The sequence below is a fragment of the Herpailurus yagouaroundi genome, unplaced genomic scaffold (genome assembly GCF_014898765.1).
Source record: "Herpailurus yagouaroundi ecotype Mexico unplaced genomic scaffold, PumYag 142, whole genome shotgun sequence".
Classification (NCBI taxonomy): domain Eukaryota; kingdom Metazoa; phylum Chordata; class Mammalia; order Carnivora; family Felidae; genus Herpailurus; species Herpailurus yagouaroundi.
The window spans coordinates 18,537,996-18,550,671 of NW_024412397.1; the positions used below are offsets into that span (position 1 = coordinate 18,537,996).

Consider the following 12,676-nt stretch of genomic DNA (forward strand, 5'->3'; position numbering starts at 1 on the left):
GGAGGCTGCGAGCGGCTCCCCAGGCTGGCCGTGCCCTCGCGCGGGCTCCGCCCGCCCTCGCCAGCCCCGCAGAGCCGGGCGGCCTCGGGCCGGAGGCGAGCGGCTTCTCGGGGAGGGGGCTGCGCGGCCCCGCGGCTCGGGAGGCGGAGGGAGCCGGCCAGGATTGATGTCTAAATCAATGCCGTTTCTAGGCGCTTCTCTCTGCTCCTCTCCATCTTCCTCAAAGGCAAATCGCCTCCCGAGGGTGATTTCCTCTCCCTTCGCAAAGTCAGCGTGAGGAGAGTGGAAAGCGCAGCCCCACGCGAGGCACTGCGGGCCAGGAGGCTCTGGGATGAGCCCCCAAACGGAGCTCCGCGGCGGAGCGCCCTGCTTGTCCCCCGGCCACCCCCCCCCCCCCCCCCCGCTTACTCCCCACGCCGGGATATTCCTTCCTCCCACGGAGCCGCTCTCCCAGCCGCGGCACGGGGCGAGGCCTGTCCCCTGGTTGCCCTACTGGCTCCCAACTGGGCCCCCAGTTTGTTGGGATCTGGTAGGGGAGACCCCTAGTCTCCGACGCCAAACCCGGCTCTGCTCAAAGCAGGCCTGGCTGCTTCTGATTTAATTATTCGCTGATGAATTAGACAGCTGCAATTGTCGTGAAAAATCAGCGGTCACTATTGATTCCTGGAGCCAGCGGGAGCGGGGAGGCCGCGGGGGTGCGGGGAAGGGAGGGGAGTGGGCCCGGCCCACGGGGGCCCTCGAGCGGGTGCCCTGGCCTGACCCCCCGGCCCCGGCCCGGGTCGCGCACGCGGCAGGGTCGGGCCACCGGGACTCGGGCTCCTCTCCTCGAGCTAGGCCCGGCGGGGGGAGGGGGGGGCGCGGGCTCGGGGTGGGGGCTGCGCTCGCCCCTTTGGGAGGAGACCTTTGGGAGGCGAAGACGCAGGGCGGGAGGTGGCGAGATGCTCCCCCGGGGTCAACCGGGCCACCCCCCCAGCAGGCGCCCCAGGCCTGGCGCCCGCGTTCTGGAGGCGGAAGGGCGGACCGCGGGCGCTTCCGGTCCCGGCTCTCGGGGCGCGGGTTTTGTAGGACCGCCGCCCGCTCCAGGCCTGGCCCCGCGAGGCGCAGCGGCTCGCAGGGCCGCCGCGGGACGACGGGCCCGGGACGCCGGCTCCGAGCACAGGCCGTCCTCCTCGAGGGCAGGGCGCGCCGCACGCGGTCCGTAATGGTGAGTTCCCGCCGCCGGAGCAACAAGTCTGGGTGTCCTCCAGGCGGGACCCAGGAGCCCCGAGGGCAGCGCGTGCGCCTTGCTTCTCCTTCGCTCAGGATCGGGGCCAGGAATGTCGTCCTGAGGAGGAGTATCTGTGCGTTCTCAGAGCAAGGAGCGGACGCGGTTGTGTGGACCGTACATGCTGAAGGAACCATTATGGTTCTATTGACACGAACATGTAGAGGGACTTGATACATCCAAGTAGTGTAGGAATAGCTCCCTCCCTCCCCCGAATCTATCAGAAAAGCACTGGAAGCCAGGGGGTAGTCTTTCGGTGTGTAGATTTTGTGTTCTCCTCTTGGGTCGTCTTTACATCACAGTTTGAAATGACCCCATTTTATTTTTTTTTTAATTTTTTTCAACGTTTTTATTTATTTTTGGGACAGAGAGAGACAGAGCATGAACGGGGGAGGGGCAGAGAGAGAGGGAGACACAGAATCGGAAACAGGCTCCAGGCTCTGAGCCATCAGCCCAGAGCCTGACGCGGGGCTCGAACTCCCGGACCGCGAGATCGTGACCTGGCTGAAGTCGGACGCTTAACCGACTGCGCCACCCAGGCGCCCCGAAATGACCACGTTTTATAGGAATCACAAATTATACAGGAAATGCATAGGCCACGTGGAGTTGAAATAATGAGAGTTTCACAGTCCTCATTCCCGATGTTTCATTTTTCTCTTGGTCTCTTCTTAAAACTACTTTTAAGTGCTTACTACCTACTTTTCTTGGCGAAAGGTGTTCTTCAGACTTTATCCGGAAAGGAGTTGTGCCCAGGCTCCCTGGAGATCAGATATAGAGTCAAAACTACATTGCCTGCTTCAAAATCCATGGGGCTGAGTATAGGTCACTGAACACAAAATGGCCTTTCCTCTCTTGCTTACTGAGATGGTTTAATGGATTTTGTAATGGTATCAGACTGGGGAAACCTGGTCTCGGGGCTTTGTGTTCACCTAAACCTAACACAACGCACTGTGTTAAATTCCTTGCCTTATCAATGTAAATCTGTAACAAGGGAGTGGAATTTCTTAGGGCAATTCTGAAACGTCATGTTTTGATACACATGTTTCAAACATGGTTCCTGAGTCTAAATGTGAAAAGTCCTCAGAATTTTCCATTTAGTTGATTCTGGGCTTGAAAGATTTCTGAAAATCCTTTGAATAGTATTCTACATACATGTGCTACAAAACTATGATATTTAATTTTCAGTTTTTACTATTAGTCCTTCCCCTCCCCTTTTAAATCAGGGGGTTTTGTGTGGAAGGAGTGAGTTATGGTTGATTTCAGCTTTCAGGGGAGTAGAGGAGGGGTGAATGGAAACATTTTAAAGAATTCACAAACCAAGTAAGGTTAAATAGCTGATTAAAGCAAAGATTTTTTTGTGTTATAAGGGGACCTAGTTTTTGTCTTTGCAGACACAGCTCCTTCAAAGTCCCTGAACTTTTCCACCCACTGTGTGCCCCGTGAATGTCAGCTCATATCTGAAGTTTCAGTTGCCTTTTTTTACACCTATTTTTTGATGCTGTTTGCAAATCTAATTTCTTTTGAATAAAATTATTTCACAGTTTTTATTTTTCGTGCTCATACTTAGTTTTTCTCCCTAGCTCTTATTTTAAAATTCTCTTTCAGAGACTTTTACTTCATCAAATTACTTATTACTTAAATGGCATTACTCATAGTGGTAACCGACACCATGAGGTATCATGGCCGACTTTGGTAAATGACGTCTAGTCCTAGTTTAGTTAAAATGATAATTTTTTTGTACTTGACTCTTGCATCAAGAAGAATTTACCTTTGTTAAATATCTCAATTTAAATATTGGAGCATAAGTGGGGTAGCAACCAGATGCAATAATCAGAATATAGGCGAGTTCTTGAAAACTCTAAGTGTTGTACAGAAAATTATGATGATGGTTAATTGATTTATTCATTGATTTGTTCATTTAAAAAATATTTATTGAATGCCTACTATGTGCATGTTAGAGCTGTTGGTATAACCAAGAGAAGCTGCCTTAAACCAACTGAGTATTTAGAAAAGAATTTTCATGGAAGAAACCAGGTAGCTCACAGAAGCAACAGAAATGCAAGAGGTACAAGCTTGGAAAACACTTAAGGACCAGGGGAGAATAGGAGCTAGAGCAGGGTCAAGGTCACTCCATGCAACAGACAGCCTCTGCTGGTGCAGCCAAGAGTAACTTCTCTGCTATCCCTGTATTTTTACGTTGCCTCTACAAGAACCAGCTGGATGCCTCCCTAACTATGAGAAGGTGAGAAGAGGGTCATTGCATTCTACTTACACTGCATACTGTAGGGAGGTACTTTAAAATAAGAATGATATTTGGATCAAGGGCAGTAAAAAAACCCCAGAAAACAAACAAAAGCACCCAGAAATATGTTACCACATAGGTGCTGGGGATAGAACAATAAACAAGTTATATATGGACCCTACCCTCATGAATCCTGTATTTTAGTGGAATATTTTATTTCATATTTTAAAATATTCATATTTATAATACTTACTATTAACTAATACAATTTTAAAAATTCATTTAAAATATTTATACTTTAAAATGTTTTATACTTGCATGAATTTTTATATTCTTTGTATAAAAGAGGGGAAAAAACAGTTATTCAGATACCATCTCAAAGTAATGGGCTAACTTTCCTAATTTTCTTTCTTTTTTTTTTTTTTTTAATAGAGAGCGCTGAGTGGGAGAGAGAGGGGCAGAGGGACAGAAAGAGAGAGAGAATCTTGAATGGAAGCCAAAATAACTTTGAGAGAGCAAGAATCTTAAGCAGTCTCCACACTCAGTGTGGAACTTGATACGGGGTTTGACTAGGGGCTGGATCCTATGACTCTGGGCTCATGACCTAAGCTGACATTAAGAGTCGGTTGCTCAACCAACTGAGTCATCCAGGCGCCCCTATTTTTTTTGTTGTTGTTGTCTTTTGGGTATGGTTGGATGTTGGTCAGGAGGCACAAGTCAGAAATTACTGATGTAGGAGGTGCTGTGTCAGGTCCATCACCCTCAGTCTCAAGGTCAAGAGTGTGGTAGAAACAAGTTCTGAAACTGGAGAAAGGGCCCTGTATTTCGGTCCCAGTCCTATTCTTGTCTTCTGTGTGATTGTGGTCTACATTCTGTAGATGCTCCCTGAGGTCCTCTCCATGCTTCCAGTCTGATTTAATATAGATCCCCTTTTATCAAAATGGGGTCTTTATGGTGATTGCCTTAATTTTCTGAGGGCTTTCTTTTAGCTATTCTAAAATTAGTTATGGAGCTTACAGCCTTAAAAAGCTATTTCTGATGGGATACATTTGTAATGATTAACTTCATATTCCAAAAAGCTTTTAGGATTTTCATTTTCATAAATGAATTTTCTTTTATTTCTAATTACAAGTGATTTAGCTCAGTGAATGGGCTTGTTGCTTTCGGTTTCAGATTACATTCTGGGTTTTTCCTATCTGTAACTAATTTTCAGACCAAGAAAGGCAGAAGGAATAGAAGACAAAGTGAGAGAACAGAAACTGTCATGATTTAAAGTAATTGGGGAGCCTAGAATTGCTTCAGAGATATGTTTTTTAAAAATATATATTTACTACAGATTGTTGACAGGTATTGCTTTTGAAGAGAATTTTAAGTTTTATGTGGACAAAATTACTTGACGGAGCAAAATCCTTGTTTAAACCCTATTTCTTCAAGGTGGAACCATGGTGATATTTACTATATCATCAAAGCGTCCTGACTGGAAAGATGTGGGAACAGTTTCAAGGGTCATGTTTAACATTAGGTTTGTTACACAATATAAGCAAACAGTGGCAACCCTGGATATTTTGTATTCTTGGTATTCTGAAAAAAAAAACAAAACAAAACTGGGTGTCAAGCAAATGAACCCATATTAAACCAGGGTCAGTTGCTTTGTACATGAGCCCTATGTATGACCTATCTTATTTTATTTTAAGTTTTTTAGAGTAACCTCTACACCCAATGTGGGGCTTGATCTCACAACCCAGAGATCAAGAGTGTCATGCTCTATCGACTCACTGACTGAGCCAGGCAGACACCCTTGTATGACCCATTTTAAAAATGAATAATCCCTTGGCAAATCAGTCATTTAAAAACATATGTACTAAAAATATTGATTTTTGCATTTTGGGGTTGCTGACAGTAGTGGGTGTTTGGGGTGGGGTAGGTGGAGCCAAGTTGGCAGCATGAGGAGTCATATCTATAGGAGTTTATTGATCCATAACGGGGTAAGATTTTTTTCCTCTGCTAATTACCCCTTTCCCTATGACATTTCAAATCCTGCTCAGCCTTTAATATTATGTTTGTAAACTTTCTGGGTGAGATCCTTAGTAGGAAATGGATTTTATGTTGCAACCCTAGCACATATATATGCACATTTCAGGAATGAGAGACATCTTTTTCAATGCCCTATTGTAGTGAAACCTGTGAAATTAATTACTAAAATGTAGAGCCTGGTGTGATGGTTCTGAGATGTGTTATTTTCTTCTCTGTATAGCATTTGTTTTTCTTACTGCTCATTCCGTACCTGTCAGGTAAACCTTGGTATTATTATTTGTGTATGAAGTTTATTGCCTGTTTTAGATGTTAAGCACTTGAGGATGCCATCCAGGAGGGAAGTCTCCAGTGGCATGCCACAGGGCTCTTGATCCTATCTTGTTCAATATTTTTATTAAAGTCTTTACTGAAGGTGTCAAATTTGTAGGTGACACAAAGCTGTCAGCCGTAGCTAATATACTGAAAGGTGCAGTCGAGATTCAAAGTGAAATGTAAATGTTGGAATGAAAACCAACATGATGTAACTTAACAAAGACCAGTACAAAAGCCCTTTACTGAGACTGACAAATATAAATCAAGGGAGGTTCTTGGATTGTGACAGCAGTGCAGTGTGAAAAGATGGGGAGATTAATTTACTATAAATGCAAAACAATCCAAAAGCATTATGCTGCGTGCACGTGCACACACACACACACACACACACACGCGTAATCGTAGGATGTGTTACTAAAAACATGATATATAGCTTACAAGGAAGATAACAGGTCCCCTGCATTCTGGGCTGGAGATTTATCTAGCTCTAGCTGCCTTGCTTTATTTTACACATTGATAAGTTAGAGATTAGTATGGGCTCTCAGGATGTGAGGGAAGAGGAAACTATACTTTATGTGGAAGAGTTAGGGCAAATGTTTAGCCTAGAGAAGAGGCAAATGATGTGGTATGTGATTTCCACTTCAAATATTTGCCTAGCTGTCACATGGCAGACAGGGTAGAGAAGTTTTTCCTGCTCCCTGCGGCAGTGTTAGGACTAAAGGGTAAAAGTGACAGAAGATCTGACTTTGATCCTAATAATTAAGGTTTTCCAAGAATGCAGGGAGTTGCCACATGAAGGGGTGAATTCTTCACCCATAGGAGTATTTTGCAAAGGCTGAGTGACTGTCTGGCTCGAATGCTTATTAGTAAGCATCAGCTGAATTAGGTGGCAGATTGAAATAGATGATCTCTCTGGTTGAATTCAAGAATTTGCTGAGTTGAATGTTAAAAAAATTTTTTGAAAGTGATTTTATATAGATTTAAAGAGAGAGAGAGTGTTACTGCTATTCAAGCTTGTACGATTTTCTATCGTAAGGCACTATAAGTCCATTTACCCTTTCATGAAAAATACAACTTTGTTTCTTATCTGCATTTTTAAAATCCAAAGAAAAGCTTTGAAAACCAAAAGTGTCTTTTTAACATTCTTATTTTTTAATGTTTTTTTTAAATGTTTATTTATTTTTGAGAGAGAGGGAAAGAGAGAGAGGAGGGAGGGACAGAGAGAGAGAGAGAGAGAGAGAGAGAGAGAGAGAGAAAGAGACAGAAGGTCTGAAGCAGGCTCTGGGCTGGCAGCAGAGAGCCAGATGTGGGGCTTGAATTCACGAACTGTGAGATCATGAGCTAAGCCGGAAGTCGGTCATTTAACCAACTGGGTCACCCAAACGCCCCCTAAAAGTGCTTTGACTCTTATGTTGAAATCACCTTAACTAAATGGATATGAGATTGTTTCAGTGTTTAATATACTCAGAATGAGCATTCATTCATATCTCTGCAGAAATATTTTGTGTTTGATTACAGGGTACTGACTCAGACCCTGCTAGTGGTTGTGTAATATACGATTTTTGCCACTAACGTCTTTCAAATATCTGAAAAATTTTCAATTCTAAATCTATCTCCAAAGAATTTGGGTAAGGGATTGTTATTATTAGCTATCCTACAATTAGATCTTGTTTCCTCAGGGTAACTTGAATCCATTGGCCAGAAATCTACTTAAGCTCTATTACTTCCCCATGCTAGCATGATTCTCAAGAACTATTATCTGATCTCTAAAACTTGTCACAGGAGGATTTTGCTCTACGAGCCAAATTTATACTCTATAGTGAAACAATTAAGTTGATCTGCCATTTCCGTATTTATTTTATGAAGAGGTTGGTGGCAGAAATTTTCAATGTCAGGGGTCTCCTCCCAAAGCATATTTGATATTACTTTAGTCTGGCACTGGGTGACAATATCACACTTTTCTGGTCTAGGTGGACGATATAGTAGGATCAGTTAATGGCTTTCATTTTACAAATCTTTTCTATAACTATTACTCATTCTGTAGACATTAATGGAACACCTACTCCCATCTAACCCTCGCTAGTCAACACTGTTACAAAGATGAAAGAGATCAAGATCGCAGCCTTAATATGCTCACACACTCATTCGATCCTCAAAACAAATCTGCTAGATAAGCAGGGCAGATATTGTTGCACTCATGTTAAAGATGAAAAAATGGGAGTCTCAGGGAAGTTAAATGACTTGCTTAGGGTCACACGTCTAATAAGTGCTAGAGCAGGACTTGAATGCAAGGCTTTCGTTCAGAGTCTACTTACTTTTCCACACACAATGAGAATCTGTTGTTTGTGATACAAAATGTATCTTCTCCTCACCCAACCCTTAGGCTGCTCAGAATTTGTAGCCACTTCCGGTGTTTGGAAAATGCATTGTGAAATGAGTTTTTATGGAAGATGGGTCTCCACTTCTTACTATGAAAGCCAACATGCCAACGCTCCCTTTTGTCAGCCTGTGGCAGTTGGGACTCAGGAAAATCAACTAAGCTCAGCCAAGTAAATACACTTCTCTGGAGGGAAGACACCAAAGAACAAAAAAAAATGGGGACAGCCTAGAATAAGTCCAGGTGAAGCTGGGGTGGCAGCAGCAGCTTATCAATCAGGCTGGTTCTTTGGCTATGATTCCTTATATTTAAACTTCACTGATTTCAGACCGTTTTCTAGAGTTGGCATCCTCTTTGTTCTATTCTGTGAGCCATCTGATTTCCTTTCACTAAATTTGTCGGCACATTTAGCCCGAGTCCGTTTCTGTTGTTTCCAAGCAAGAGCTTTGACCAGAAGAGATCCGTTTTGTAGATGCGGTGATGGACATTGGTCCTATTTTGTATGTATTTTGAAAAGAGACTTGACAGGATTCGTTGAGGGACTGGATATGGAATGTGAGAGAGAGGAGTCAAGGGTGACTTCGTAAGTTTTGGTCTGAGTTATTGAAAGAATAAGCCTGCCATCAGTCTCAGCTCTTTATTAACTACAAACCACCCCTAAAATAGCGGACTAAACCAACTACCATTTTGTTATCTTTTAAACATTTTATTGGTTTGGGCTTTTTACAGTATAATGGCTGTGCGTTTTGAAAGGGGGAGCTTCCTGAGAGTGAACATTTCAGAACCAGAAGGGAGCTGCATGAGCTTTTCTGACTGAGCCTCAGAACTCACATAGTGTCACTTCCACCATATTCTGTGGCTAGAATTATGCACAGGCTCATCCAGGTTAAAAGAGATGGGGACAATGAGGTGTCAAAGAACTTGAAGCCATGATTTAAAACTGTCATGCCATTTACTAGGGAGTTCTAAGAAAGCTTTCTTTCTTTTTCTTAGAAGCTCCTAGGGAAAGACAGGGAGAGAAACAAGCTGAGGCGGGGAGATCATGTGTTCGAATATTGTAAGTAGAGATGTCTATTAGGTGTTCAAGAGGAGATATTTGGTAGGTTAATTGGATGAGTCAGGAGTTCAGGTAAAAAAAAATTGAGGCTAAAGTTATAAATTTAAGAGTTGTATATATAAAAATGGTTTGTCCAGTCATGAGACTGGTTGAGAAAGATTGTCTAGAAATGTAGCTTTATAATGTTTTGAAACCAGGGAATGTAACGCTGCTAGCTTTGTTGTTCTTGCTCAAAATTGCTTTGGTCATTCAGGGTCTTTTGTGGTTCTAAATGAGTTTTAGGATTATTATTATCATTATTATTATTTTTGAGAGAGAGAGAACGAGAGAGAGAGAGAGAGAGAGAGAGAGAGAGAGAGCAAGCAGGAGGGGCAGAGAGAGAGGGAGACACAAAATCCGAAGCAGGCTTCAGGCTCTGAGCTATCAGCACAGAGCCCAATGTGGGGCTTGAACTCATGAACCATGCGATCATGACCTGAGTTGAAGTCGGATGCTTAACCTACTGAGTCACCCAGGTGCCCGTTTTGTATTTCAGTAAAAAATGCCATTGGGATTTTGATGAGAATTGTGTTGAATCTATAGATCACTTTGGTAAGTATGGATATTTAAAAAATATCAGTTCTTTCATTGCATGAACATGGAATGTCCTTCTATTTATTTGTGACTTTTAAAATTTCTTTTGTCATTGTTTTATAATTTTCATTGTACAGTCTTTCAACTCTTCTGTTAAGTTTATTCCTAAGTATTTTACTTTTTTGATGCTATTGCAAATGGAATTTTTTCTTAATTTCCTTTTCAGATAGGTTGTCAGTGAACAGAAACATAACTAATTTTTGTATGTTGATTTTGTATTTTGTTACTTTACTGAATTTGCTTACTCTAACAGTTTTTGTTTTCTATGTACAAAATCATATCATCTGCAAGCAGAGATAGTTTTACTTCTTTCTTTCTAATTTATATGGCTTTATTTCTTTTTCTTGCCTAATCGCTCTGGCAGGATGTCTGGTAATATGTTGAACAGGAGAAATGAGAGTGGGCATCCTTGCCTTGTTCTGGATCTCAGAGAGAAAGCTTTCAACTTTTCATTGCTGAGTATGAGCTTTTTATAAGTGGATTTTATTGTATTGAGGTAAGCTTCTTCTATACCTAATTTGTGGAGAGTTTTTATCGTGAAAGGGTATTAAATATTGCCAAATACTTTCTTTGCATCTATTGCAATGATTGTGTGGTTTTTAGCCTTCATTTTGTGAGTGTGGTGTATTACATTGATTGATTTGCATGTGTTGAACCATCCTTGAATCCCAGGGGTAAATTCTACTTGGTCATGGTGTGTGATTCTTCTAATATGCTGTTATATTCAGTTTGCCAGTGTTTTGTTGAGAATTTTTGCATCAATGTTTACCAGGAATATTGGCCTATAGTTTTCTTTTCTCGTGTTTTTTCTGGCTGTGGTATCAGTTTGAAGCTTTCTCATAGAATGAATTTGGAAGTGTTTCTTCTAATTTTGGAAGTCTTTAAGAAGGATTGGTATTAATTCTTTCTTTCTTTTTAACATTTTTTTAACGTTTATTTATTTTTGAGACAGAGAGAGACAGAGCATGAACAGGGGGGAGGGTCAGAGAGAGAGGGAGACACAGGCTCCAGACTCTGAGCTGTCAGCACAGAGCCCGATGCGGGGCTCGAACTTGTGAACCAGGAGATCATGACCTGAGCCGAAGTCAGACGCTTAACCAACTGAGCCACCCAGGTGTCCCAAATTCTTTAAATGTTTGGTAGAATTCACCCATTAAACCATCTAGTCCTGGGCTTTTCTCTGTTGGGAGGTTTTTGATTACTTTTTTTAATCTCTTTGTTTGTTTTTGGTATGTTCAGATTTTCTATTTTTTCTTGATTCAGTTTTGGTAGGTTGTATGTGTCTAGGAATTTATGTATTTCCTCTAGATTGTCCAGTTTGTTGGTGTATACTTGTTCATAATAGCCACTTATGAACTTTTTATTCCTGTGGGATCAGTTATAATGTCTCCTCTTTCATTTCTGATTTTGAGTCTTCTCTCTCTCACTTTTTTAGTCTAGCTAAGATTTTGTTGATTTTGTTTTTATTTTCAAAATGCCAAGTCATAGTTTCATCAATTAAAAAAACATTTTTCTATTCTCTGTTTCATTTATTTCTGCTCTAATATTTATTATTTCCTTCTTTCTGCTAATTTTGGGCTTACTTTGTTTTTCTTTTTCTAGTTCCTTGAGTTGTAAATGTAGGTTTTTTATTTGAAATCTTGCTTCTTTTTCAGTATAGGTGTTTATTGCTATGAACTTCCCTTTTAGTACTGCTTTTGCTGCATCTTCTAAGTTTTGGTATGTTGTGTTTCATTTGTCTTGACATATTTTACAATTTCCTTTTTTATTTCTACCTAGCTCCAATAGTTATTTGAATATGTTGTTTAATTTTCATGTATTTGTGAATTTTCCTATTTTTTTTCTATTGTTGACATCTGGTTTCAGTGCATTGTGATTGGAAAAGATATTTCAAATTTCCTCCATATTTTTAAGTTTGTTAAGACTTATTTTGTGATCTGTCATGTGCTCTATCCTAGAGAATGTTCCATATGCACATGGAAATATTTTTTTTGGTGGTTACCATTTTATATTAAAGCAATCTGTTTTAAGCTGGTAACAACTTCAGTCACATACAAACACCCTACACTTTACCCTCTGACACATTCACACTTTATGTCATTGTTATTAGATTTTGCTTCTTTCTATATTGTGTTGAATTGACAAATTTCTGTTGTTGTAATTATTCTTACTATATCTACCTTTTAATTCATATAACTAGGGTTAAAAATGATTTGCATGCCACCATTACAGTATTGGAATATTCTCTTTGTCTATTTCTATTTACCTTTAGCATTGAAATTTTTACTTTCATATGCTTTCATGTTGTTGTTTAACATATTTTTATTCAACTTGAAGAACTCTCTTTAGCGCTTCTTGTAAGCCACATCTAGTGGAGATGAACCCCCTTAGTTTTTGTTTATCTCCTACATTCTTAAAGGACAGTTTTCCTGGGTACAATATTCTTGGTTGGCAGTTTTTTTTTTCTTTCTGTACCTTGAATATATCATCCCATTCTCTCCTGGTTTGCAAGGTTTCTGAACTTTTGGGCTTTATTTATCTGGATGTCCTTTTCCTTCTGTAGATTTGGGAGGTTTTTAGTCATTACTTCTTTAAATAATTGTTCTGTCTCTTTATCTCTTTTGGGAATCCCATAATGCATATATTGATTCATTCAGTGGTTTACTATAAGTACCATAGGCCTTCTTCATTCTTCTTTTCCTCCTCCCCTCCTCCTCCTCCCCCTCCTCTTCCCCTCCTCCTCCTCCTCCTCCTCCT

At 41.2% G+C, this 12,676-nt stretch overlaps 1 protein-coding gene and 1 long non-coding RNA gene across 3 annotated transcripts in view; one reads left to right on the forward strand and one right to left on the reverse strand.

Annotated features, from left to right (window-relative positions):
• Positions 1-215, reverse strand: part of ONECUT2 (one cut homeobox 2) — a 69,350-nt gene extending 69,135 nt beyond the window's left edge. The window contains exon 1 of the mRNA XM_040478486.1: positions 206-215. Coding sequence (XP_040334420.1) covers positions 206-215 — 10 coding nt within the window. The remainder of the gene's footprint in view (positions 1-205) is intronic.
• Positions 216-1,099: 884 nt separating this feature from the next.
• The window catches only part of LOC121032890 (uncharacterized), a 253,659-nt gene continuing 242,082 nt past the window's right edge, over positions 1,100-12,676 (forward strand). For both annotated transcript variants that reach the window (XR_005791577.1, XR_005791578.1), the window contains exon 1: positions 1,100-1,204. This is a non-coding gene — a long non-coding RNA (uncharacterized LOC121032890). The remainder of the gene's footprint in view (positions 1,205-12,676) is intronic.